Source organism: Vulpes lagopus, chromosome 8, assembly GCF_018345385.1.
Source record: "Vulpes lagopus strain Blue_001 chromosome 8, ASM1834538v1, whole genome shotgun sequence".
In the NCBI taxonomy this organism is placed as follows: Eukaryota; Metazoa; Chordata; class Mammalia; order Carnivora; family Canidae; genus Vulpes; species Vulpes lagopus.
This window is the reverse complement of record NC_054831.1, coordinates 23,416,586-23,437,999: the sequence shown is the minus strand read 5'-3', so window position 1 is coordinate 23,437,999 and position 21,414 is coordinate 23,416,586. Positions and strand designations below refer to the sequence as shown.

Below are 21,414 nucleotides of genomic sequence, written 5' to 3'. Positions count from 1 at the left end.
TTTTTAGTTGGACAAAGAATACATTTTGGCCTCATGTGAACAATGTTTTTTTTTAATTTTTCACACTGCATTTGACCTAAGCAAAGTATAAATTACCTAACAGCAAACTACAAATAAAAATAATCAAAGGCAAAATATGAAAAAGTTACGGAAGAAAATTCAACACTAATGTTATTACTTTGCCATGGTAACATTTTCAAAAGAATTCATTTTCTATACATGCTCTGGGAAGACATTCAATGTTTCTCAATTCTATCCTTCATTTTTTAAAAACGTAATGATAATATATTCATTGGAACATATTGTAACTGCATTTCTTCCAGTTTCACTATTACCAGTCTTTCTTACATTATAATGCAAATTTAATACACATACTCAACAACAAGCTAGTGGATCAGAAATACACCCTGCTGAGAAACACTGTAGATATGCTCACACAAAATCATACAAAAGCCCTACAGAAATATAAGAAACCGTGTCTTTCTTTATGAAGGACAATAACCTTATTTGACCTTTCATAAGAGACTCAGCTTATAGAACAGATCCCAGCTAACCCAGAGGATATGGGGGTCTTTGGTCAAGGTACAATCAAGCATCAGGTATTGTTAAAAAAAATAATACAAGACAATTGGCTCAAAATGGAGTCGCTTCTCTGAAGCCTCACATCACCAAACCAAGATTTAACTTTGTTACAGTTTTGGCTCTCCCAGAAATGAAATTCTAAACCAGTCAATAAGGAATTGCCTGATCAACCCTAAGTAGTCTGCCATTACCTAGGGGAATATATCCTTGCAATAACCAACCTGCTGTTTTGCCTAGTATAACTTCCTTGTTCCCATTCCCTTTGGCCTATAAAAAAAAGTCCTTCATTTTTGTACAAGCTCCTTGGAGCTCCTATCTTCTAGATTGGATGCTGCCCAATTCAAGTCAACTTTTGTTCAGCTAAAGTCTTTAAAAAATTAATATGCCTCAGTTTATCCTTTAACAGGATCATGAATCAAATAGTCAAGTATTTCACCAAATGGGAAGAGCACTTTGATAGGACATCCAGGAGAAAAAGACCAGAAAACCAAGCAGCAGCTTAGTCACTGTAACCCAAGACCTCTACCCACGCCAGCAGGGCACCATAACCAGAATAAAAGTTCAGGAACCACCAGAGAGAAAAATAGCAATCAGTGAGCTCCAGACATATTAAAGGAACTCAACTTTCACCTCCTTGAGGAGACACAGTACAATCAAAGGGCAAAACCGGGCCCCAAAGCTGTAGCTCCACAACAAATTCTTAAGAGCAGTCAAAGTTGAAACCATCCCCAGAAGGCAGCATGGAAGGGGAAGAACTCAGATGAGCCTGCTTGAAAGACCCAGAAGACTGAGATAGGCTGTGAGGATTAAAGCAAACAACTTTGAAGGAAGGAACTAAGAGCTGGGAGTGGGGGGTGGGGGATGGGGGGCAGAGATCAGGAACTCTGAGGTTAGCAGCAAGGTAGAGGAAGTTTCTAACTCCAGGATGAAGAGTGTCATCATGTCAGCTAAATGCAACAGAAGTTACTCAACTCAGAAGACTGCAATCTATCAGTAGAAGGGAGGAGAGGGAAAGGACAAAAGCAGGGAAGGAATGTATGTATTCTGGTTTTAAAACCAGCAGTTCCTGCCAAGGAGATGTCTAGCTAGGTAGGTGTTTGCTGGATAGCCCATGTGCAAGCCAGCTTGAGTGGGTTGGGAGCTGAGGACCTGTGCAGAAGCCCCCAAGTCATCCTGAAGTTATATAATTATACTAAGATTTCCTCCTACGGGTGGAGCTTCCTGCCATTTTTTGAACAATGTATGCACTAGCATATTGACATGCTAGGCATAAGCAGTTTAGCCAAAGTACCTAAGTAACAAAATATGTATAAGTTCCTTAATGTATATATGAAAGCTCCCTGCCCCTACCCCCAATACACTGAATAAGAGCTCGTTGGGGCCCACCTCTCAGAGCTCATGATATAATATGATACAGTCATTCCACAAATATTTATCATCAGCCTACTGTGTTCCAGGCACAATAAATAAGACAGCTCCTGCCCTTCATTAGTTTTGCAATCTAGTACTACGTTTTCACAAGACATTAGATACTGGATTCTCTCAAACAAATTGGGAATTTATGATGGAAGAGAGATGGAAGAACAGGTTACAGAGGATCAACAACTTTCACTCATCATGCATTGACACTCCGAATCCATCTTTTGCAGAATTCAGTCTTTCATACTTCACCAGAGTTTGAAGATTTGGGCTGGTGCAAGATGACAGGGCCAGCCAGCTGCTACGGCATGGGAAGGGTCCTAGACATCTTCCAAAGCAGCAGGGGTGATGGTTGGCAAGACACTGGGGGCTATGAAGGGGCAGACCAAGCCTAGCAAAAAGGCCTCCACTCTGTTCTTGATGAGAGTGTGGAGGCTACTGGCTCTCTGGGGACCCATGTCACAGGCTGATATCTCCTCACCCAACCAGCTTCCCATTTCTCACCTCAGCTGTCTTCACTCTCCTCCCTCCCCCAGCTGAAGCAGGGGCTTGCTGTCACCCCAATCTGGAAGGAAGCAGGCCAGGGTCCCCCCAGATTATGCTGGGCAGGATGGCTCTTTCCCAATCACTGCTGCAGATTTCTAGCAAGTCCCTGCCTAGAGATTTAAAGATGAGGGGCTCCTCATCGCTCAACCTGGCCAACAGAAAAGTTTACTACTGGTGACAAGAGTAGTTAAGAAGAAAGTCTGAAATCAGCCCAAATCTATCACCATAGTGAAAAATGATCTAGAATATATACCCCAGGGACAAAAGATCAACTATGTTAGCTTTTCTGTGTCACACTGGTCATATGATGGTCACACAAAAAGACCACCTTCAACCAGCATTAGCCATATTTTACTCGATATCCACAAACCATAACTGAGTGCCTGATGTAGGCAGTGTCATCTGCAAAGTACTATAGACTAAAGGATAAAACAGTGTCGACTATGCCCAGCCCCTCCCTTCAAGGAGTGAAAAGACAGCTCCTCCCTCTGGACGGCCATCTTTCAAGGGAACTCCCTCTCATATGAGGAGAAAAGACATAGACTTAACAATCTGGGTAGCAACACAACATCTAAGTAACAGTGCAAGATCCAAAAGGAGGATTCATGAAATAGTATATAATTATTTGTCCAAAAGAAAAGAAAGGGATCACTTAAGTTGGAGTGAAAAGGTTTGGATTTATAGGAGAAATGGAATCCAATCAGGGCAAGTTTTGAGGAAGAGGCAGGATAAGAACATATGGAAAAAATATTTTACCTAGGCAAGCATTTAATAAGCATTTAATGAATGACAAAATGAAACACTTCCAAGTGGGCATGTGAAACCCACTTGGGTAGAATCACATGAGCAACTTCAGAGGCAAAACACTGAAATATATGTTAGCCAGAGGATAGGGTTCTATAGGGGCACAGCAGGAAGAAAGGCTGGGAAGATAAGGATCAGATCATGGGGGTATGGAATACCCTTATATACCCAGGGACTTCAGGGAAATACTCAAGGTTCTAAAACAGAGGGTAAAATAAAGAGCTTCAGACAAGATGCAAAGAAGAGAAATAATAGTTCTATGTCCTCCAATTTAGAAATTAATCACACATTGGGGAAAATTTTTCTAAAAGGAAAATTGTTTTCTATCATTTTCTTTTAAAAGTCTATGTACATCACTCAAAATAAAAGAAATACACATAATGCTTTCTACATAATAGTGGAAGGAATTTGTCCCCAAAGATCTTTTCTTTGTATAAATGATGCCACCACAATTGATGCTTCAATAAAAATGAATATTTATGAAATGTAAAATGACTTGGGTTAACTTATTCCAATTTCACCCTCTAAATTTAGATTTTTTAAATCACGCCAAAATGTAGATTTTGATTACAAAAGCAAGTTGAGGAAGAAAAGGGACTTACTTGACAAGAAAAAGAGAGCAAAATTTAAAAAAGAAAAAGAACTTGAAATAGGGATGACAAAAGATGATAGAAAGGTGGTCAATTAAACTAAACACCACAGAAAGAGATCATCCTCATACCAGAGTTATTTAACTCAATAATGCAGTCGCATTACAAGAATCAAGTTACAAGAAAGCATGAAGGAAAAGTCTCCCACTTGTGTGTCCCATCCATCTTCAGTTCACTGCACAGCCCTCTCGCCAGCTATTAGCTTCTTAGCCATCCTTTCAAAGTTTCTTTGTGCATACATCTTATTATTTTCCTCCCTGTTCACACAAAAATTAGCATACCATATAACACTGTTCTGACCTTGCTTTTTTCATGTAACACTATATCTTGGCAATCTCTCTATACCCATTCATATAGATTTTCCACGTTCTTTTTTACAGCTGCATATTCCATTGTGAGGACGAACCACAATTTATTTAACTAGCCCCTATTGATGGGCATTTGGGTTGTTTCCAATCTTTGGCTACTGCAAACAAAGCTGCAGTGAATAACCTGGTATAGTCATCATTTGGCATGCGTGCAAGTGTATCTGTAGGATAAATTCCCAGAATTGAATTCCTGGGTCAAAAGGTATATGCATTTAAATTTTTTATAGATATTGCCAAATTGCCTTCCATAAGAGTGGAGCCAATTTACACTCTCGCCAGCAATGTACAAGAGTGCCTTTTTCCTTAAGGATTTACCAACAGAGTGTACCATCAAAGTTCTGGAGTTCTGCCAATCTGAAAAATGAAAAATGGTGTTTGCATCCTCCTCATTATAAGTGAGGTTGAGCACCCCTTTATATAAGAGCCAATTGTACTTGCTTTTCTTTAAACTATCTGTTCATAACCTCTGCCTATTTTTCTAATGGTTGTTGGTGTTTTCTTATTAATTTCTAGGAGCTTCTTATATATTAGGGAGAATAGTCCTTTACTTATAAGTTGCAAATACTTACCCCAGTCTGTCTTTTGAATTTGCTTACCGTAATTTTTGCCATGAGAAGACATATCTAATTTATCAATTTTTTAAGTCTTCTGATTTTCAAGTCAAAGTAGAAAGGCTTTCCTCATCCTAAGATTATAAAGGAATTCTCCCTTCCTCACACTTAAATTGTTTCATTTTTACATGTAACCAAATGGAAAAACAGCAGAGTACAGTAGTTAAGATCACAAACTCTAGAGCCCAAATGCCCACATTCATGTCCTAGCTCCACCACTTATTAGCTATATGACCTTGGATAAGTCACCTAACCCATATGGACCTAGCATCCACATCAACAAATGAGATTAATAATAATTACTACCTTGCAAGGTCACTGTGAGGTTTAAATGTCTTAGTAAATGTAAAGTAATTACTAGAGTGCCTGACATACACTACACACTCAATAAGCATGAGCTATTATCATCAAACATCTGTTTGGGAACTTACCCTGGTTTATTATGTAGAGTACAGATCCAACTTTTTTTTTTCCATACAGCTATCCAGTTGTCCCATAACCATTTATTATTGAATATTCATTCCATCTTTTCCCCACTGATTCGAGATATCACCTTTATGTTATAGTACATTCCCATATATATTTAAGAATTTCTGATTTTTCTATTCTATCCCATTGACCTGCCTATTAATGGACCAGTATCACACTGATTAAAAATTTTTTTAAAGATCTTTTTTATCTATTCATGAGAGACAGGGAGAGAGGCAGTAACACAGGCTGAGGGAGAAGTAGACTCTCTGTGGGGAGTCCAATGTGGGATTTGATCCTCAACCTCTAGGATCTTGCCCTGAGCCAAAGCAGATGCTCAACCACTGAGCCACCCAGGAGTCCCCACACTGATTAAATTATTAAGCTTCATTTTTATTATGTGGTAGGGCTAGCTGACCCTCTTTGCTCGTCTTTGGCAGTTACCATAACTCTTCCTGTTTATTTTTCCATATGAATTTTCTAATTAGTGTGTCTGGTTCTAGAATAAAACAAAAAAATTTAGTATTTTAATTAAAACCATGTTACCTTTATATATTAACTTATAGGGAGAATATGATATATGTTTCCTGTTCAGTCTTCCTATCCAAGAACCTGGTATATCTCACCATTTGTGCAAGTCTTCTTGCGTGTCCTTCATAGTGTTTTAAAGTTTTCCTCACATAGGTCCTGCATATTTCTAGCCAAGTTTACTCATAAATTTTAATTTTTTTGGTTGCTGTTTTCTTCCATTATATTTCCTAACAAGTTGTTTTCAATAGAGTAAAGCTACTGGTTGTTGTCAGGTAAGTACATTCCTATTAATTCTCTTGGATTTTCTAGGTATATAATCTCATGATCTGCAAACTAGTGGCAGTTTTACCTTCTCTTTTCCAATTTGTACATCTCTAATTGCCTTCTCCTATCTGACTACATTAGCTACCATTTACAAAACAATATTTAATAATGAATCACTTAGAGTAGGCCTAGTCATGCTTTGATCCACTTTAGGCAGCTTTGGAAGAGCTGCACATTAAAAAAGTTTGAAGGTTTGAATCTCACCTTCTTGCAAAGTAGAAATGTACTAGGCCACAGTTTATAAAAAGATGAAAATTTTCTCAACACCAAGAAAAAAAAGCAATAATCCAATTTAAAATCAGGTACAAGACACAAATGGGCATTTCTCCAAAGAAGACATACAGATGGTCAACAGACACATGAAAAGATGTTCAACATCACTGATCATCAGGGAAATGCAAATCAAAACCACAATGAGATACCACCTCACATCTATTAGAATGGCTAAAATCAAAAACACAAGAAACAACAAGTGTTGGTGAAGATGTGGAGAAAAAGGAACCCTCATGTGGGAATGCAAACTGGTATAGTCACTGTGGAAAACAGTCTGGAGAGTCCTCAAAAAAATTAGAAATAAGGGCGCCTGGGGGGCTTAGTTGGTTAAGCATCCAACTCTTGATTTTGGCTTAGGTCATGATCTCAGGGTTGTGAGATCAAACCCAACTGGGCATGGAGTCTGCTTAAGATTCCCCTCTCCCTCTGTCCCTCCTACCCCCACCCTCTCTTAATGAAAAAAAAAATAGAAATAGAATTACCATATGCTACTGGGTATTTACCTAAATTTTCTTTGGGTAATGAAACCACCAATTCAAAAACATATATATAGCACTATGTTTATTGCAGCATTATTTACAGTAGCCAAATTATGGTGGGTGGGAGGGATGGGTAAAATAGGTGAAGGGGATTAAGAATACACTTATCTTGATGAGCACTGAGAAATGTACAGAATTGTTGAATAACTATATTGTATACCTGAAACTAACCTATCACTGTACACTGTATGTTAACTATACTAGAATTAAAATAAATTTCTTTAAAAATTTTTAATTAAATAAAAAATTTTAAGATAAAAATTTTCTTAAGAACACACAAAAGATTAAAGTTAAGATGATAACCCTTAACAACAGATACTTTTGTTAAGGTATCTGGTAATGGGGGATCCCTGGGTGGCTCAGCAGTTTAGCGCCTGCCTTCGACCCAGGGCGTGATCCTGGAGTCCCGGGATCGCGTCCCACAAAAGGCTCCCTGCATGGAGCCTGCTTCTCCCTCTGCCTATGTCTCTGCCTGTGTGTGTGTGTGTGTGTGTGTGTGTGTGTGTGTCTCTTATGAATGAATAAATAAAATCTTTTTAAAAATGTTTTAAAAAAGTATCTGGTAATGGGTACAACTGCTACTAGAATGAGCAAAAGTAGGCCATCTCCACATTTTTTCTTGATTGGGACTTCAGTGGAAATTTCTGCGTTTCTTCATTAAGCATGATGTTGAGCTTCGGACAGAAACAGATTTATTATATCATGTTAAGGAAGTAGTCATCTCTAAGTGTTATTATCCCCAATAGCTGTTAAATGTAATCAAACAAGTTTTTAGCATCCAGAAGTCAGTTACACCATTTTTCTTCTTAGATCAATTAAATGATGAATTATAGTAATAGATTTCCTAATACTGACCGATCCTTGCATTCTGGGACTAAATCCCATTGCTGGATTCTGTTTACTCACATTTATTTAGCAATTTTTCATCAATATAAGCGAGACAGGTCTGTAGTTTTCTTTTTTGTGCAATTTTTATCAGATTTGGTTTCAATATTACACTTGCTTCTTAAAAATGATTTGACAATTCTTTCAGTTTAAATAATATTGGAATTTTCTGCTCTTTAAATATTCAGTAGAAATCCCCTCTAAAATTGTCTAAACATGATGCTTGGGGAGGAGACAACTCATTGACCTCATTTCCTCTCTAAAAATCATTGTTACCTAAACAGAATGGGATCTTTCTCATATCAGTACAGGTCAATTATATTTTCCTAAAAATTATCTATTCCATCTAAGTTTTCAAATTTATTTTCAAAGAGTTAAATAGTCTCTTACATTCTTTAAATGTTCTACTCCTCCTTCTCAGTTATTATTTTGTGTATTTGTACTTTCTTCCCTTTTTATCAGATAGCTACAGTTAATAAATAAAAACAATAAATTTTATTGTTATATTTCAATTCTCAAGGAGCCACCTTTTGGATTAGTCATATTGTTCTACCATTTTTCTATTTGTATTTAAAGTTCTTAAAAGAGTACACTGTGAGCAGGTGTTCTACATCGCTTCCTCTCTCAAAAAAAAAAAAAAAGACCCACAGTAATACAATACAACCCACTATCTAAGAATATAAAGGCAAAATAGCAGAGCTTAAACATGAGCTGTCAATGTTACCCTGAATATCTCCAAATCCCAAACACCTGATCAAAAAAAGATTAGCAATATTTCCAAAACGCAAAAAAAAAAAAAAAAGTGCCATACGAAATAAAAACTGAGCTTTTACAGTAATTAATTCACTGGAAATAAGATTACTTCTAACTATAATAAACTTACATTTTAACAACACAGAAGGCACTCTGAAGTTTTAATTATAAGCCTTTCACTTCCTGCCTATCTCTAGCAATTAATTGCCCACCAATTCAGTTCAACAAGCATGAATTCCACTTTTCCCCCCAGTCCCAAAGTTCTCTGAATACTGTTTAAAGCCAGGCACTGAAACAGAGACCACCTTCCACATATAAGATGGGGCAAACTGCTTGTGTGCCCTGCCAGCCAGTGCTGTCCAGACCCACCACTAACCTGAACAGTGTATGCTTCAAATGAGCCAGTCTAGTCCAAGTTTAGTTGTTAACCAATCACCCAAAATAGGACTATTCATCTTTTCATCCACTATAGGTAGCCTGAGAAAAATTAAACACTAAAAAAGCTTGAAGGATTCAATCTTACCCTCCTGTAAGTAGAAATCTACTACTAGGCCACAGTTTATAAAAAGGTGTAAGTTTCCTTACAAATACAAAAAGAGGTAGAATTAAAGCTAAAATGTTAACTCTTCACACCAAAAGTATCTGGTAATAGAACACAAAGACAGAACCTAGTACTAGACTGAACCAAAGACACAAAACAGGCCTTATCGTGTAAAACCAAAAGGTGATGTTTTGTCACAGAACTTTTGAAAGTCAAGGTACAATTAACAACAGACACAGAGTAATAAAGAGAAGTAAAGGGCTGTTAGACTGGAGGTTGGGATAGAGATAAATTTGACTTTCAAAACAATAAGTCCATAAGCTTCAAGCTTACAGCCACCAACGCCTACCAAGAAGGTAACGCTGTCCGCTTCTGGGACCAGTCAGAACCTTTAGCAACCTGTCAAGGCAGGAGTTGTACCATGAGTGTGATTGGAAAGGCCACAATCTAAAACTGAAATTATTTGGGGAGGAAAAGAGTTGCAACAGCTGAGCAATAAGGACATATGCACTGCATATGCATATGCATTGTAGGCTTGGCCCTACACCAAAAAAAAAGTCGTTTACTGGTCCGGATACAGAGATGTACACATGGCTATATAAAAAGACAGAAGAACCTGGAAGAGAGCCAAACCCTGAGATTTTTCCATTAGAGTTACTAGGTGGATGTGACAAATAAATCATTGGCTCGTTTCTGCCATGTTGCTTTATCTTTCATCAAAAATGTCATTTATGTATCAGGTAATTGATTGGGAAGACTTTGATTAAGCAGAACTAAATTTTAGTTGAAGGTGATCTTGAACCAGTTTGCAAATCTGATTAAGATTTTTGTGTTCATTTGTCTGTTTCTTAGACGTCTAGGAGGTATATCAAAGAGACTCTAGTAGGAAAAGAGGAAGTTTAGTACAAGCTGGGGATGTTCACCATTGAAAAAGGATTGCCTTTAAATACCCATTTATGAACACTGGGTTGTAAAAAAGAATTTTTTTTATTATTTTATTTATTTGACAGCACAAGCAGGAGGAGCAGGAGAGGGAGAAGCAGAGTCCCCACTGAGCAGGACCCTAGGATCAAGACCTGAGCTGAAGGCAGAGAGTGAACAAACTGAGCTACCCAGGTGGCCCAAGAGAATTTATTTTTAAAATAAAGTTTAAAACTCATTCTCCGAATTTGAGTCAAAAATATAACAAACTTTGGGACACCTGGGTTGCTCAGCAGTTGAGCATCTGCCTTTGGCTCAGGGCCTGATCCAGGTTGAGTCCCGCATCAGGGTCCCTGCATGAAGCCTGCTTCTCCCTCTACCCATGTCTCTGCCTCTCTCTCTCTCTCTCTCTCTCTCTGTGTGTGTGTGTGTGTGTGTGTCTCATGAATAAATAAATAAATAAATCTTTTGGGGCAGCCCGGGTAGCTCAGCAGTTTAGCACAGCCTTCAGCCCAGGGCCTGATCCTGGAGACCCGGGATCGAGTCCCATGTCAGGCTCCCTGCATGGAGCCTGTTTTTCTCCCTCTGCCTGTGTCCGTGCCTCCCTCTCTCTCTGTATGTGTCTCTCATGAATGAATAAATAAATAGAATCAATAAATAAGTAAATAAACAAATAAATATTTTTTAAAAATAAATAAAACAAACTTTTTGGGCTGATCATGAGTTGGAGTTGAAGAGAGAGGAGCAGAGGAAGTAGAATTGCTAATGCAGATGGAGAAACAAGTCCACCGCTTCAGTTTCCAAACTGCCCCAGGTCCAAAAAACCTCTACTTTTTCAAATCTCATGCTGATACTGAATATTGCATGTGATGTGCATCATGGCCTCCTCCTATAACTCAATAATTCTTTGCACCAAGGTAATGGTCGCTTGGCTGGTGGACCTGGGCTGTCTTCGCTCTGCTACCGGTCTGCGACGTTTAAGCTTTATGAGAATAACTTTTAGGGTAACGGGCACCCAAGGCATGTGATCATTTTTCTGGCTTTTTTTTTTTTTTTTTTTACTGCACTTTCCAAAAGTAATCGTATGAGATCAGAAAATTATTTTTAAGTTGGTAAAGCAGTGCTCTAAAGCCGACCCCTCCGACCTCTGACAGGGCACCGGCAGGCCCGCGAGCGCGGGGTCAAGGGCAACTCCTGCCGGGCGGTCAGTGGAGGGTTAATGCAATCCTAAGGGTAATTTTTGCAAACGGCACGGCGGACGGAGACACAACTTCAAAACTGCAGTGTTCATCGTTGTGCACCATCCCATTGCTTCCAGCAACAACCCACAGCGGCAGCGTCGCCGCGAGGGCCCGGCCTCCCAGCGGACCGCACACAGAGAAGTATTAGGGGAGGCGAGGAGCCGGCGCTGGGCGCGCACACACCTGCGAGGAGAGCGGGGGTCGGGTCTGCGCTTTTCCTACCCACAGTTTGGAGCCGCCGGGGCACTTGCACTCTAGGCGAGCGACACCAACACACTAGATTCCGTCAAAGTGCTACGTGCAGCTTTAGGGAGAGAAGCCAAACAAAGGAAAAGCTGCGCCCCCCCGCCCCCCCAACACACACACTCGCCATCTCCCCCCCCCCCCCTCGCGGAGCCCCTCCGCGCCTGCGCAGACCCCAGCCGAACTCTCCGCCCGAGGCCCGCGCTCCGCTCTCCTCCCGGCGGGCGGGGGACGCGCAGCCGCCGGCGCCGACGCGCATGCGCCAGGCCGATGACCGCGCCTTCCGCGCGTGCCAGGGCCCTTACCCGCCACGGGGATCGGCTCCTTCCGGCCCGGCAGGGCCTCCTGGGCGCTGACGAGCTTAGAGGCGGAGTCGCCCATTCTCGGGCCCGGAAAGAGCCTGCGGAAGAGCTGGCTCGCCTTCCGGCTGGCTGAGAGCATGGGCGGGCCGCCCGCCGAGGGTCCGCAGAGCCGCACGGCGGGGTCGAGGGCTGAGCGGGCGCCCGGCGGCGGGACCGGCGTGCACTGGGCGGCGCTGCGGGTGCGGGTGCGGGTCGGCGGAGGCCGCGTGCGCTGCGGGCCGCGGCAGCTGCTGCCCCGGAATAGAGACCTAAGGCTCGGGCCGAGCGGCTGGAACGGAGGGCGTGTTCTCGCGGGGGGGGGGGGGGGCGGGACCCGGGGGGGTGCCGGGCCCCGGGTACTTACATCAATCAGCAAGTACTTCTGGGCCGGCCTCAGTACAAAGTTCCCAGGCGGAGGACCGATGTGCTAACTGCGGCAACCAAGTACGTGAAGCAGCAGAGGCCAAAAGTCAGTAATACCGCCGAGCCTTCGACTTTAAAGTTTGCTGCCTCCTTAACAGCCTTAGCACTTGCTCAGGGTGCCCAGTAAGGTAGAAGACCACCTGCTCTACAGGGCAACTGGAATGTGTTGTTTTTTGTTTTTTGTTTTTTTTTTTGTTTCCCACTCGAAGCCATTACAGCGATAAATTATGCAACAGTTGAGTATCCCAAATAAAAACAAGCACAACTTTTTCAAAAAAAGCTCAAAAACAGGGAAGATAACTCAAAATGGTGTTTTCGGTACCCGCACACATACGTACACGCTAATAAACCCATTTTGCAGGGAGGAAAACGGAGAAGGCCCTGATGCCACCCGTAACGCAGCCTCTAGGAATTTAACGGAGCTGTTGAATCAGTCGTTTTCTCAAATCGTGGGAGATGACATTTGTTCCTGTGACAAAAATTTCGACCCAATACAGTAAGGTGGGTAGAGCCAGATGGGTGACTTGGGAGTTCCACGTGTGAAATTTTGGTTTCGCGCAGATGTTCCCCCGGAAAGGGCAAATAGTCTCATGAGGGAAGGAACTTCAGATGAGCACCCCCAGATATGAGAGTTTGACCCAACTGAGTTACCCTTTTGTTTTAAATTTTTTTTTTAATTTTTATTTATTTATTTATGATAGTCACAGAGAGAGAGAGAGAGGCAGAGACACAGGCAGAGGGAGAAGCAGGCTCCATGCACCGGGAGCCTGATGTGGGATTCGATCCCGGGTCTCCAGGATCGCGCCCTGGGCCAAAGGCAAGCGCCAAACCACTGCGCCACCCAGGGATCCCACCCTTTTGTTTTAATGTGGTCTGGACTACAATAGAAGGACAGAGGACTGACCCTGCTGTACTGTAGAATGTGGTCAGACATGTAACACTAAGCTTAAAGTTTTTATTTTGTAATTTTAGATTTCCTCTGGCAGTTTTTACTTTTATTTGTCTTCGCTATGAGATCATACAAAGTAGTTTCTACAGGCCTAAAAACACTCCCAAGGTGTCCCTTCTCCGCTTGGTCGCTAAAAAAATAAGATCACTTTTCCATCAGAGGGAATAATCTGTGTGTGTGCGTGTGTGTGCTTTAATTATTGCCTTTTCGTACATATTGATTTTCTTTGTTTTGTGGTTGATTATATGAAATTAAACATGTTAGAAATAATAGCAACTAAGAGCTGAAGGATTTTTCATGTCACAAAGTACTCATAAAAAAAAACTAAGTGAAAAAGCACAACAGAGGGACAGTATGTGTATATATGCTGTGTAGTATGTACAAAAATGCATGTATTGCCACTTGTACACCCACTGAAGAAAGACTAGAAAAAAAATTAAAATAATGGTTGCAGTTTTTTGTTCAAGGTAATGGTCTTCACTTTCTTATTTTGTTTCAGATTTTCACTTTCTTAAAATGTTCTACATTGTTACAGTGTTCTCAAGTGTTCCAATGCCTATGTTACTTACTTTACAAAAAAAAAAAAAACAACTTTTAAAAGAAGAGTACCTTGATTTATTTCAAAGCTCCCCGCCCCCCCCCCCCATAAAGCAGGAGTTTCTTACCTCTTTTACCAGAATAGTTGCAAGAAAAGTTGCGCTAAGGTAGGTAGGTTGGTTGGTTGGTTGGTTGGTTGAAAGGGAAACTTAAATATTCCAGCCTTCAAAGATGCCATTTTCACCACCAGGACTTCCTTTTCTTGAGACTCTCCTAATCCCTTCTGAGCTCCACACTGAGAGTCTTTTTTTTGTCCATATTTCCCAGTAGGCACACACTGCTCTGATTTGCTGTTTTTGTGATTGTGCACTGGTTTTACACAAATTCTAACAATGTATGTTGTTTAGGAGGCGGTCTAAGCATCCTCTTAGATATGAAAAAGACCCAAAATACAGCAGTTTAAACAAAATAGAAGTTCATTTCTCTTTTACATACAATCTAAAAGTAGGTAGTTAAATGCTGACAGGACCATGTCTTTCCTTCCATAATATCTCATACTGAATTGGCTTACATTAAGTGTCCAGTGGTCACTATTGGCTTAATTGAGCCAAAACCCTGACTTAGATTAGCAAAAGTTTCTTTTCCATTTGTTCAAGAATGGCTCTCCCTTGGCTTAGAGATAAGAATACTATTTGGAATATTATATTCCAAATTTAGGCCTAGGTTTTAGTTGGGATGCAGATTAGCTTGCCTTAACAGAGACCCAAAGATACTATATATGAAACAAGATACTTTTTTTTAAATTGAAGCATAGTTGACATACAATGTTACATGAGTTTCAGACCTACCAGTTAACAAACCTAGTTATGCTCACAAGTGTACCACCATCTGTCACCTGTAATACTATTACAGTACCATTGACTATATTCTCCATGTTATGTCTTTTATCCTTATGACTTATTCATTCCATCCCTAGAAGTCTGTGCCTTCCACTCCCCCTCACCCATTTTGCCCATCACCCACCTTTCTCCTCTCACAACCATCAGTTTGTTCTCTGCATTTATGCATATCTGAAACAAGACAATTTTGGTTTTTTTTTTTTTTTCTGGTCCAGAGGTAAGTGGTTCAAGACTGGTAGGTCAGTGCTTCTATCCTTATACATAACCTCCATCCCAGAACCTGCCATCACATCTGTATCTTAGCCCAGCAAAATGGTAGAAAGGGAAGGGGTATACATCTCAGTGCTCCTGAGATGTATAGCACTATTCATTCCATTGACGTGATTAGTGGCATAACCGCATCTAACTAGAAGGTGGGAGATAAAGTTCTCTAGCTGGACAACCACGTTTCCAGCTAATACTCAACAGTTCTAGTAATAAAAGGAGATGAGAATGTAAATTGGTGGACAACTCTGTCAGAGTCCACTCCTCTGATCCCCCAGATTTTTATATATGCCCATCTTCTAACAGAACACACCCTATTCCAAAGGAAGAAGCACTAAATTTCTAAGTAGTTATTGTAGCTGGCTCTTACATCCATGGTTTGAAGATGTGCAGTCCTTTACAAGTCTGGATATCGTTCTTCATGACACAGTGACCTACTAAGAAAAGATGAGGTATGTGCTCTCCTCTCCCACATACCTGATGAGGTAGAAATTTGAAAAATTATTTGGAAAAAGAATGGGGGAAAAGTAGTCACTGGTCCAAAGCCTAGCAAAATGTTGCAAAAGAGAAACTTTACAGATTACCCAAGTGGTGAAGTAAATTCTTGGTTAGACCCCATTTCTGCTTTCCAGAAGGAATTCATCTGCTTGCTGCATTTGAAGTTACTGGCTTTACCCTCTGGAAGGTTCTTCTCCATGATCCTCCATAATTGTATCTGAAGAGTATGTTAACAAGCATGCCTTCCTGGAAGGCTGCACATCTTTTTGTTCCCAGTTTCTTACTGGTGCAGCTTCGAGGAACTATGCATTACTTCAGGGTCAAATGCATAGAGGTATCAGCAAGCTAGACTTGTAGTTTTTTGTCAATTCCACTTGGAAAGAAACTGGAATTATTTCTGGTTTATTCGTTCTTTTACAATTCCTTGTACAAATAACCACAGCTAAAGACCTCAACTAGTCATATTTCTTATGCCTAATTACTCTTCATTTTTATGTACTAGGCTCTGTTTGTCCCATCTATCCTGTATCTATTAACTTAATTACAGTGCCCTTGCAGCCAGCAAAAACAGCAGGTTTGGTTGGAAAGGCATTCCCCTTAATATGATCTTCACTGCTTGCCTTCCATACTTGGCTTCCATCATCTGGCAGACTACACTTTGCTAATGGCCTTTGAGAAGGGCTTTGGGTTGCAGTTTTATCTTCTGCTATTGGGAGTATAATGACTTTTGGCTTATCAAAATTAGAAGGCCCTAAATAACCACCCTCAATCAGTTTGTATTGCAGACTGCAGGCAGAGAACTCCAATCTTAGCTGAGCTTTATTTCCCTTCATCTCTTAAAATGGCTAGCTTCTACCTGAGTTCATCTTCAGCAAAAGACTTTGCTGAAGGAGGCAGGCAACAGCAATACTCTCTCATTGGTCAGAGAATCATCCTTCTGACCATTTTCCCTATAGTTACAAATTTAAAGAGCATGTGTTTGGACTTCCAAGGTATTGAGTTAGCAATTTTATCAAATGTTTTATGGCAGCCTAAGAAGGATCACCAGCTTTTCAGCCTGTACTATCTGTGTCCTTGTCTGCTACCTGCTGTTAAACAAATGCCATATAGTTTAGGTTAATATTATGAAATCTGCAGAAAAATTGCTAGAATTAATATGTTGGTTTAGCAACACTTTAGGATACTAGACCTATATACAAACATTTATTGTGCTACTATATATGAGAGAAAAAATGGAAATTGAAGTTTTAAAACATCATTTAAAATAGCATCCAAGGGCAGCCTGGGTGGCTCAGCGGTTTGGCGCCACCTTCAGCCCAGGGTGTGATCCTGAAGCCCCAGGATCAAGTTCCATGTCAGGCTCCCTGCATGTAGCCTGCTTCTCCCTCTGCCTCTCTCTCTCATTCTCTCTCTCTCTGTGTGTGTGTGTGTGTGTGTGTGTGTGTGTGAGTGTGTGTGTGCCTCTCATGAATAAATAAATAAAATTTTTAAAAAATAAAATACCATCCAAAAAAATATTAAGTATTTAGAGATAAACCTAACTAAAGATGTGCTAGACCTGTACATCAAAACCCACAAAACAATGCTAAGAGAAATCTTAAAAGATCTAAATAAATGCAGAGATATACCATGTTCATGGATCAGAAGGCTCAGCATCTAAATATTGTTAAAATGCATTTCTCCCAAAATTGATGCATAGTTTTGATTAAACCCTGATGAAAATCTCACAGATATTTTTCTAGCAATTGCCAAGCTGATTATAAAACTCAAGTGCAAATGCAAAGGACCTAGAGTAGCCAAAAACTGAGGAGTCCACCTCCAGGCCAAAATCCTACATGTCATCTTTTAGGCCCAATCATAAGCAATTACAAAAGCTTTCCCCAAAGGGTCTCATAAGGGAAAGCTGCCCTCCTCACACTTGGTGCTATTAGGAGTATAGCACAGGCAATTAATGAACTGCAGTCTCTTGGAGGGAATTGCAATCAGACTTAGGCCTCACCCTACAAAAGCCACAGTCATAATCACATCTGCAATTCTAGCTCAGGCATCTCCATTTGAAAGACTTTTTGAGAGGTTCTTCCTCTCCACACCCTACCCACCCCCCATATAAAAGGAAACTTTTGTTCAGTGCTCTTCAGCAGAGAGATAATTTCCCCCACTTGTTCTGCATGTCATCTCACTGACCCTTGTACCCAATGTTATTCCATGGGGAAAAAAATGGAACAGGAGCCAGCATTTTCCATTTTGGCCTCTTACCTACAGTATTACAGTAAATGAGTAAAGATTTGATTGTTACTTTCCATTTTGTTATCCTAATTGACCATCCCAACACCTGACAGTTAGGCACAAAAAATATGAAAAAGAACAAAGCTAGAAGACTTTCACTACCTCAGTTGAAGACTTATTACAAGCTACAATAGCCAGGAAAGTGTGATATTGGCCACAAGAGGCAAATCAATTAATAGAACAAAATAGAGAGTCTCAAAATAAATGTACATATATACATTAGATTAATTTTCAGTCAAGGTGCAAAGGTTGTGACTTCTGAATGTTTAAAAGAAAACATAGAAGAAAACCTTTATGACCTTAGAGTAGGCAAAATTTTTTAGATATGACACAAAATGTGTGCTTCATAAAAAGAAAACTGATCAATTACATTTTTATCAAAACTAAGAACTCTGTTCTTCACAAGATACTCTTAAGGGAATAAAAATATAGCTCCAGGTGGCCAGAAAATATTTACAAATCATATATATATATATATGTATATATATATCATAAAATATCAAAAATATTTACAAATCACACACATATATATATCCCTCAATATATAACCCTCAAAATTTAATAATAAGAAATAGCACATTTTAAATGAGCAAAATGAGCAAAAACAGACACTTCAAGTAAGATAAATGGATTGCAAACATGCACATTTTAAAAAAACTCAGCAACATTAGTCATTAGGGAAATGCAAATAAAAACCACAATAAAATGCCACTACACACTCACCAGAATGGCTATAATTTAAAAAGACTGACCAGGGCAGCCTCGGTGGCTTAGTGTTTTAGTGCTGCTGTCAACCGGGGGTGTGATCCTAGGGACCCGGGATCGAGTCCCACATCGGGCTCCCTGCATGGAGCCTGCTTCTCCCTCTGCCTGTGTCTCTGCCTCTCTCTCTCTCTCCCTCTCTCTCTCTCTGTCTCTCATGACTAAATAAAATATTTTTTAATTAAAAAAATAAAATAAAATAAAAGACTGACCATATCAAGTGTTGATGAGGATGTGGAGGAACTGGAACTCTCATACACTGTGGCAATGATCCAAGATTATATAATCACTTTGGAAAACAGTTTATCAGTTTCTTAAGTTGTTAACCCCTCACCCACCATATGATCCAACTATTTCATATAAAAGCATGGGTCCCATTCGGCATAGACCACTGCGCAGACCGCATCACTCCTCTCTCCAGCTTGCTCATGCACCTCATTCTGCTTCCTCTGCAACAATGTCTGACAAACCCGATATGGCTGGGATTGAGAAATTCCATAAGTCGAAATTGAAGAAGACAGAAATGCAAGAGAAAAATTCACTGCCTTCAAAATAAACTATTGAACAGGAGAAGCAAGCAGGTGAATGGTAATGAGGCCTGGGCTGCCATATGCACTGTACATTCTACAAGCACTGCCTTCTCTCTTTTTTTAATTGGAGTTCAATTTGCCAACATCAAGCACTGCCTTCTTATTTTACTTTTTAGCTGTTTAACTTTGTAAGATGCAAAGGGATTGGATCAAGTTTAAATGACTGTGCTGCCCCTTTTTACATCAAAGAACTGAGAACTACTGACAACGAAGGCGCCTCCCTTTCCCATCTGCCTGTCGGACTGGCAAGGAAGGAAAATAACTTGCATGTTGGTGAAGGAAGAAGCTGGGTAGGAGGACAGTGAGATCTAGAGTAAAAACCAAGCTGGCCCAAGGTGTCCTGCAGGCTGTTAAAATGCAGTTTAATCAGAGTGCCATTTTTTGGTTCAAGTGATTTTAATTATTGGAATGCACAATTTTTTGAATATGCAAATAAAGTTTTTAAACCTGAAAAAAAATGAAAGCATGTGTGCATATAGTCTTATAGCAGTCTTATTGTAATAGGCAAACACTGGAAACAACCCAAATGACCATCAACAGGTGAATGGGTAAACCAATTGTGGTATATCCTTACAATGGAATGCTACTCATCAATAAAAGGGAATGAATGATACCCTCAACAACACGGAAAATTTCAATATACTAAGTGAAAGGAATCAAACTAAAAAAAAGGGGGGGGAGGAGTAAAAATTGTATGATTCCAATTATTTAAAATCCGAGAAAATGCAAACTAATCTGTAGTAACAGAAAGCAGATCTGTGGTTGCTTGAGAATGCAGGTAAGGGATGGGAGGTGGGATAAAAAGGCTTACAGGAAAATATTGAGGACCATGGATATATTCATTAGCTTGATTGTGGTGATGGTTTCACAACTGTATCTTTATTTCAAAAACTGTTAAATTGAACTTTAAAAATTTTGTAAAGTGTGTTTCTGCTATGTGGGCAGAGTGAATACATTAATGTTTAAGCCCAGATCCACCTACATAACTGCCTCTTGCTCTTCAGAAAGCAGACCCAGAAGTCACGAGATACAGGCCAGTCAAGTTTTGTTAAAGAGAGTGTTGGAGATCAGGAGCATGGACTGTGATTAAGAGTCCACTGTGATAGACAGGGAACCAGAGTGAGCAATATAGAGTAATCTGAGGGCTCTCGAACCCTCCTACACAAGTTTACTCATTCTGTTTATACTGACTGCAATCCCTGCCTGATTCTTTCTGGTTTTCTGACTTTATTCTTCACCACCCAACTCAAGACTCATTTTCTCTGTGAACCTTCTCTGATTGCACAAGGAGATAGTGATTATTCATTCAGTCTGGGTTCTCCCATAAAACTCACTATTTATATCATTCAGGTAGCACATTGCATGTACTTAATAATTATCGGAAAAGATATATAAGTTACTGTGAAGGTACATGTGAAACATGTACATAAATTCTTTTTTCTTCAACCTCTAAAAAGTGAACTAATTCCCCTCTTTTTACATTTTGGTTGAACTTAGTGTTTGCTTCAAATGGATAGAATAAGACAGAAGTGATGATGCATGTAACTTCTGAGACTAAATCATAAAAGGCAGCACAGCTTCCTTCTTGCTCACTTTTGGATCACTCCCTATAGGGGAAGCCAGCTGTCATATAATGAAGATCTTTAATCAGCCCTATGAAGAAGTTCACCTGGTGAATTGAGTTCTTCTACCAACAGCAGGTGAGTAAGCAATCTTGGAATCAAATTCTTCAGCCCTGATCAAGCTTTCAGATGACATCTTGTCTGCAACCTCATAAGAGACCTGAGCCAGAACCACCCAGCTAACATTCCTCCAAATTCCTGACCCACAAAGGCCATAAGATGAAAAATATTTGTTTGGTTTTTTTTAACTGTTTTTTAAAGTCATGGCGAGATAAAGAGACAATATTCTTGAAAACCAGGCTTATCAGAATTACAAGGCTTTTCTTGGGCACCTCCGTGGCTCAGTGGTTGACTGCCTTCCGCTCAGCTTGTGATCCCGGGGTCCTGGGATCAAGTCTGGCAAGGACCTTCCTACAGGGAGCCTGCTTCCTCCCTCTGCCTGTGTCTCTGCTGCTCTCTGTGTGTCTCTCATGAATGGATAAATAAAATCTTTTTTAAAAATAAAGGGCTTTTCTTAACTGATTTTACATAATAAGAACCAAAG

At 40.2% G+C, this 21,414-nt stretch overlaps 1 protein-coding gene and 1 pseudogene across 3 annotated transcripts in view; one reads left to right on the top strand and one right to left on the bottom strand.

Moving 5' to 3' along the window:
• The window catches only part of MSRA (methionine sulfoxide reductase A), a 426,296-nt gene extending 413,947 nt beyond the window's left edge, over window positions 1–12,349 (bottom strand). For 2 of the 3 annotated variants that reach the window (XM_041765377.1, XM_041765379.1), the window contains exon 1: window positions 12,005–12,349. In XM_041765377.1, coding sequence (XP_041621311.1) covers window positions 12,005–12,140 — 136 coding nt within the window. In that variant the 5' untranslated portion in view covers window positions 12,141–12,349. Of the gene's footprint in view, window positions 1–11,639; window positions 11,731–12,004 lie in introns of those variants that run through there. The other variant, XM_041765380.1, reaches the window with a different exon arrangement.
• Window positions 12,350–19,115: 6,766 nt separating this feature from the next.
• Window positions 19,116–20,929, top strand: LOC121497663 (annotated as a pseudogene).
• The last annotated feature ends 485 nt before the right edge of the window (window positions 20,930–21,414 follow it).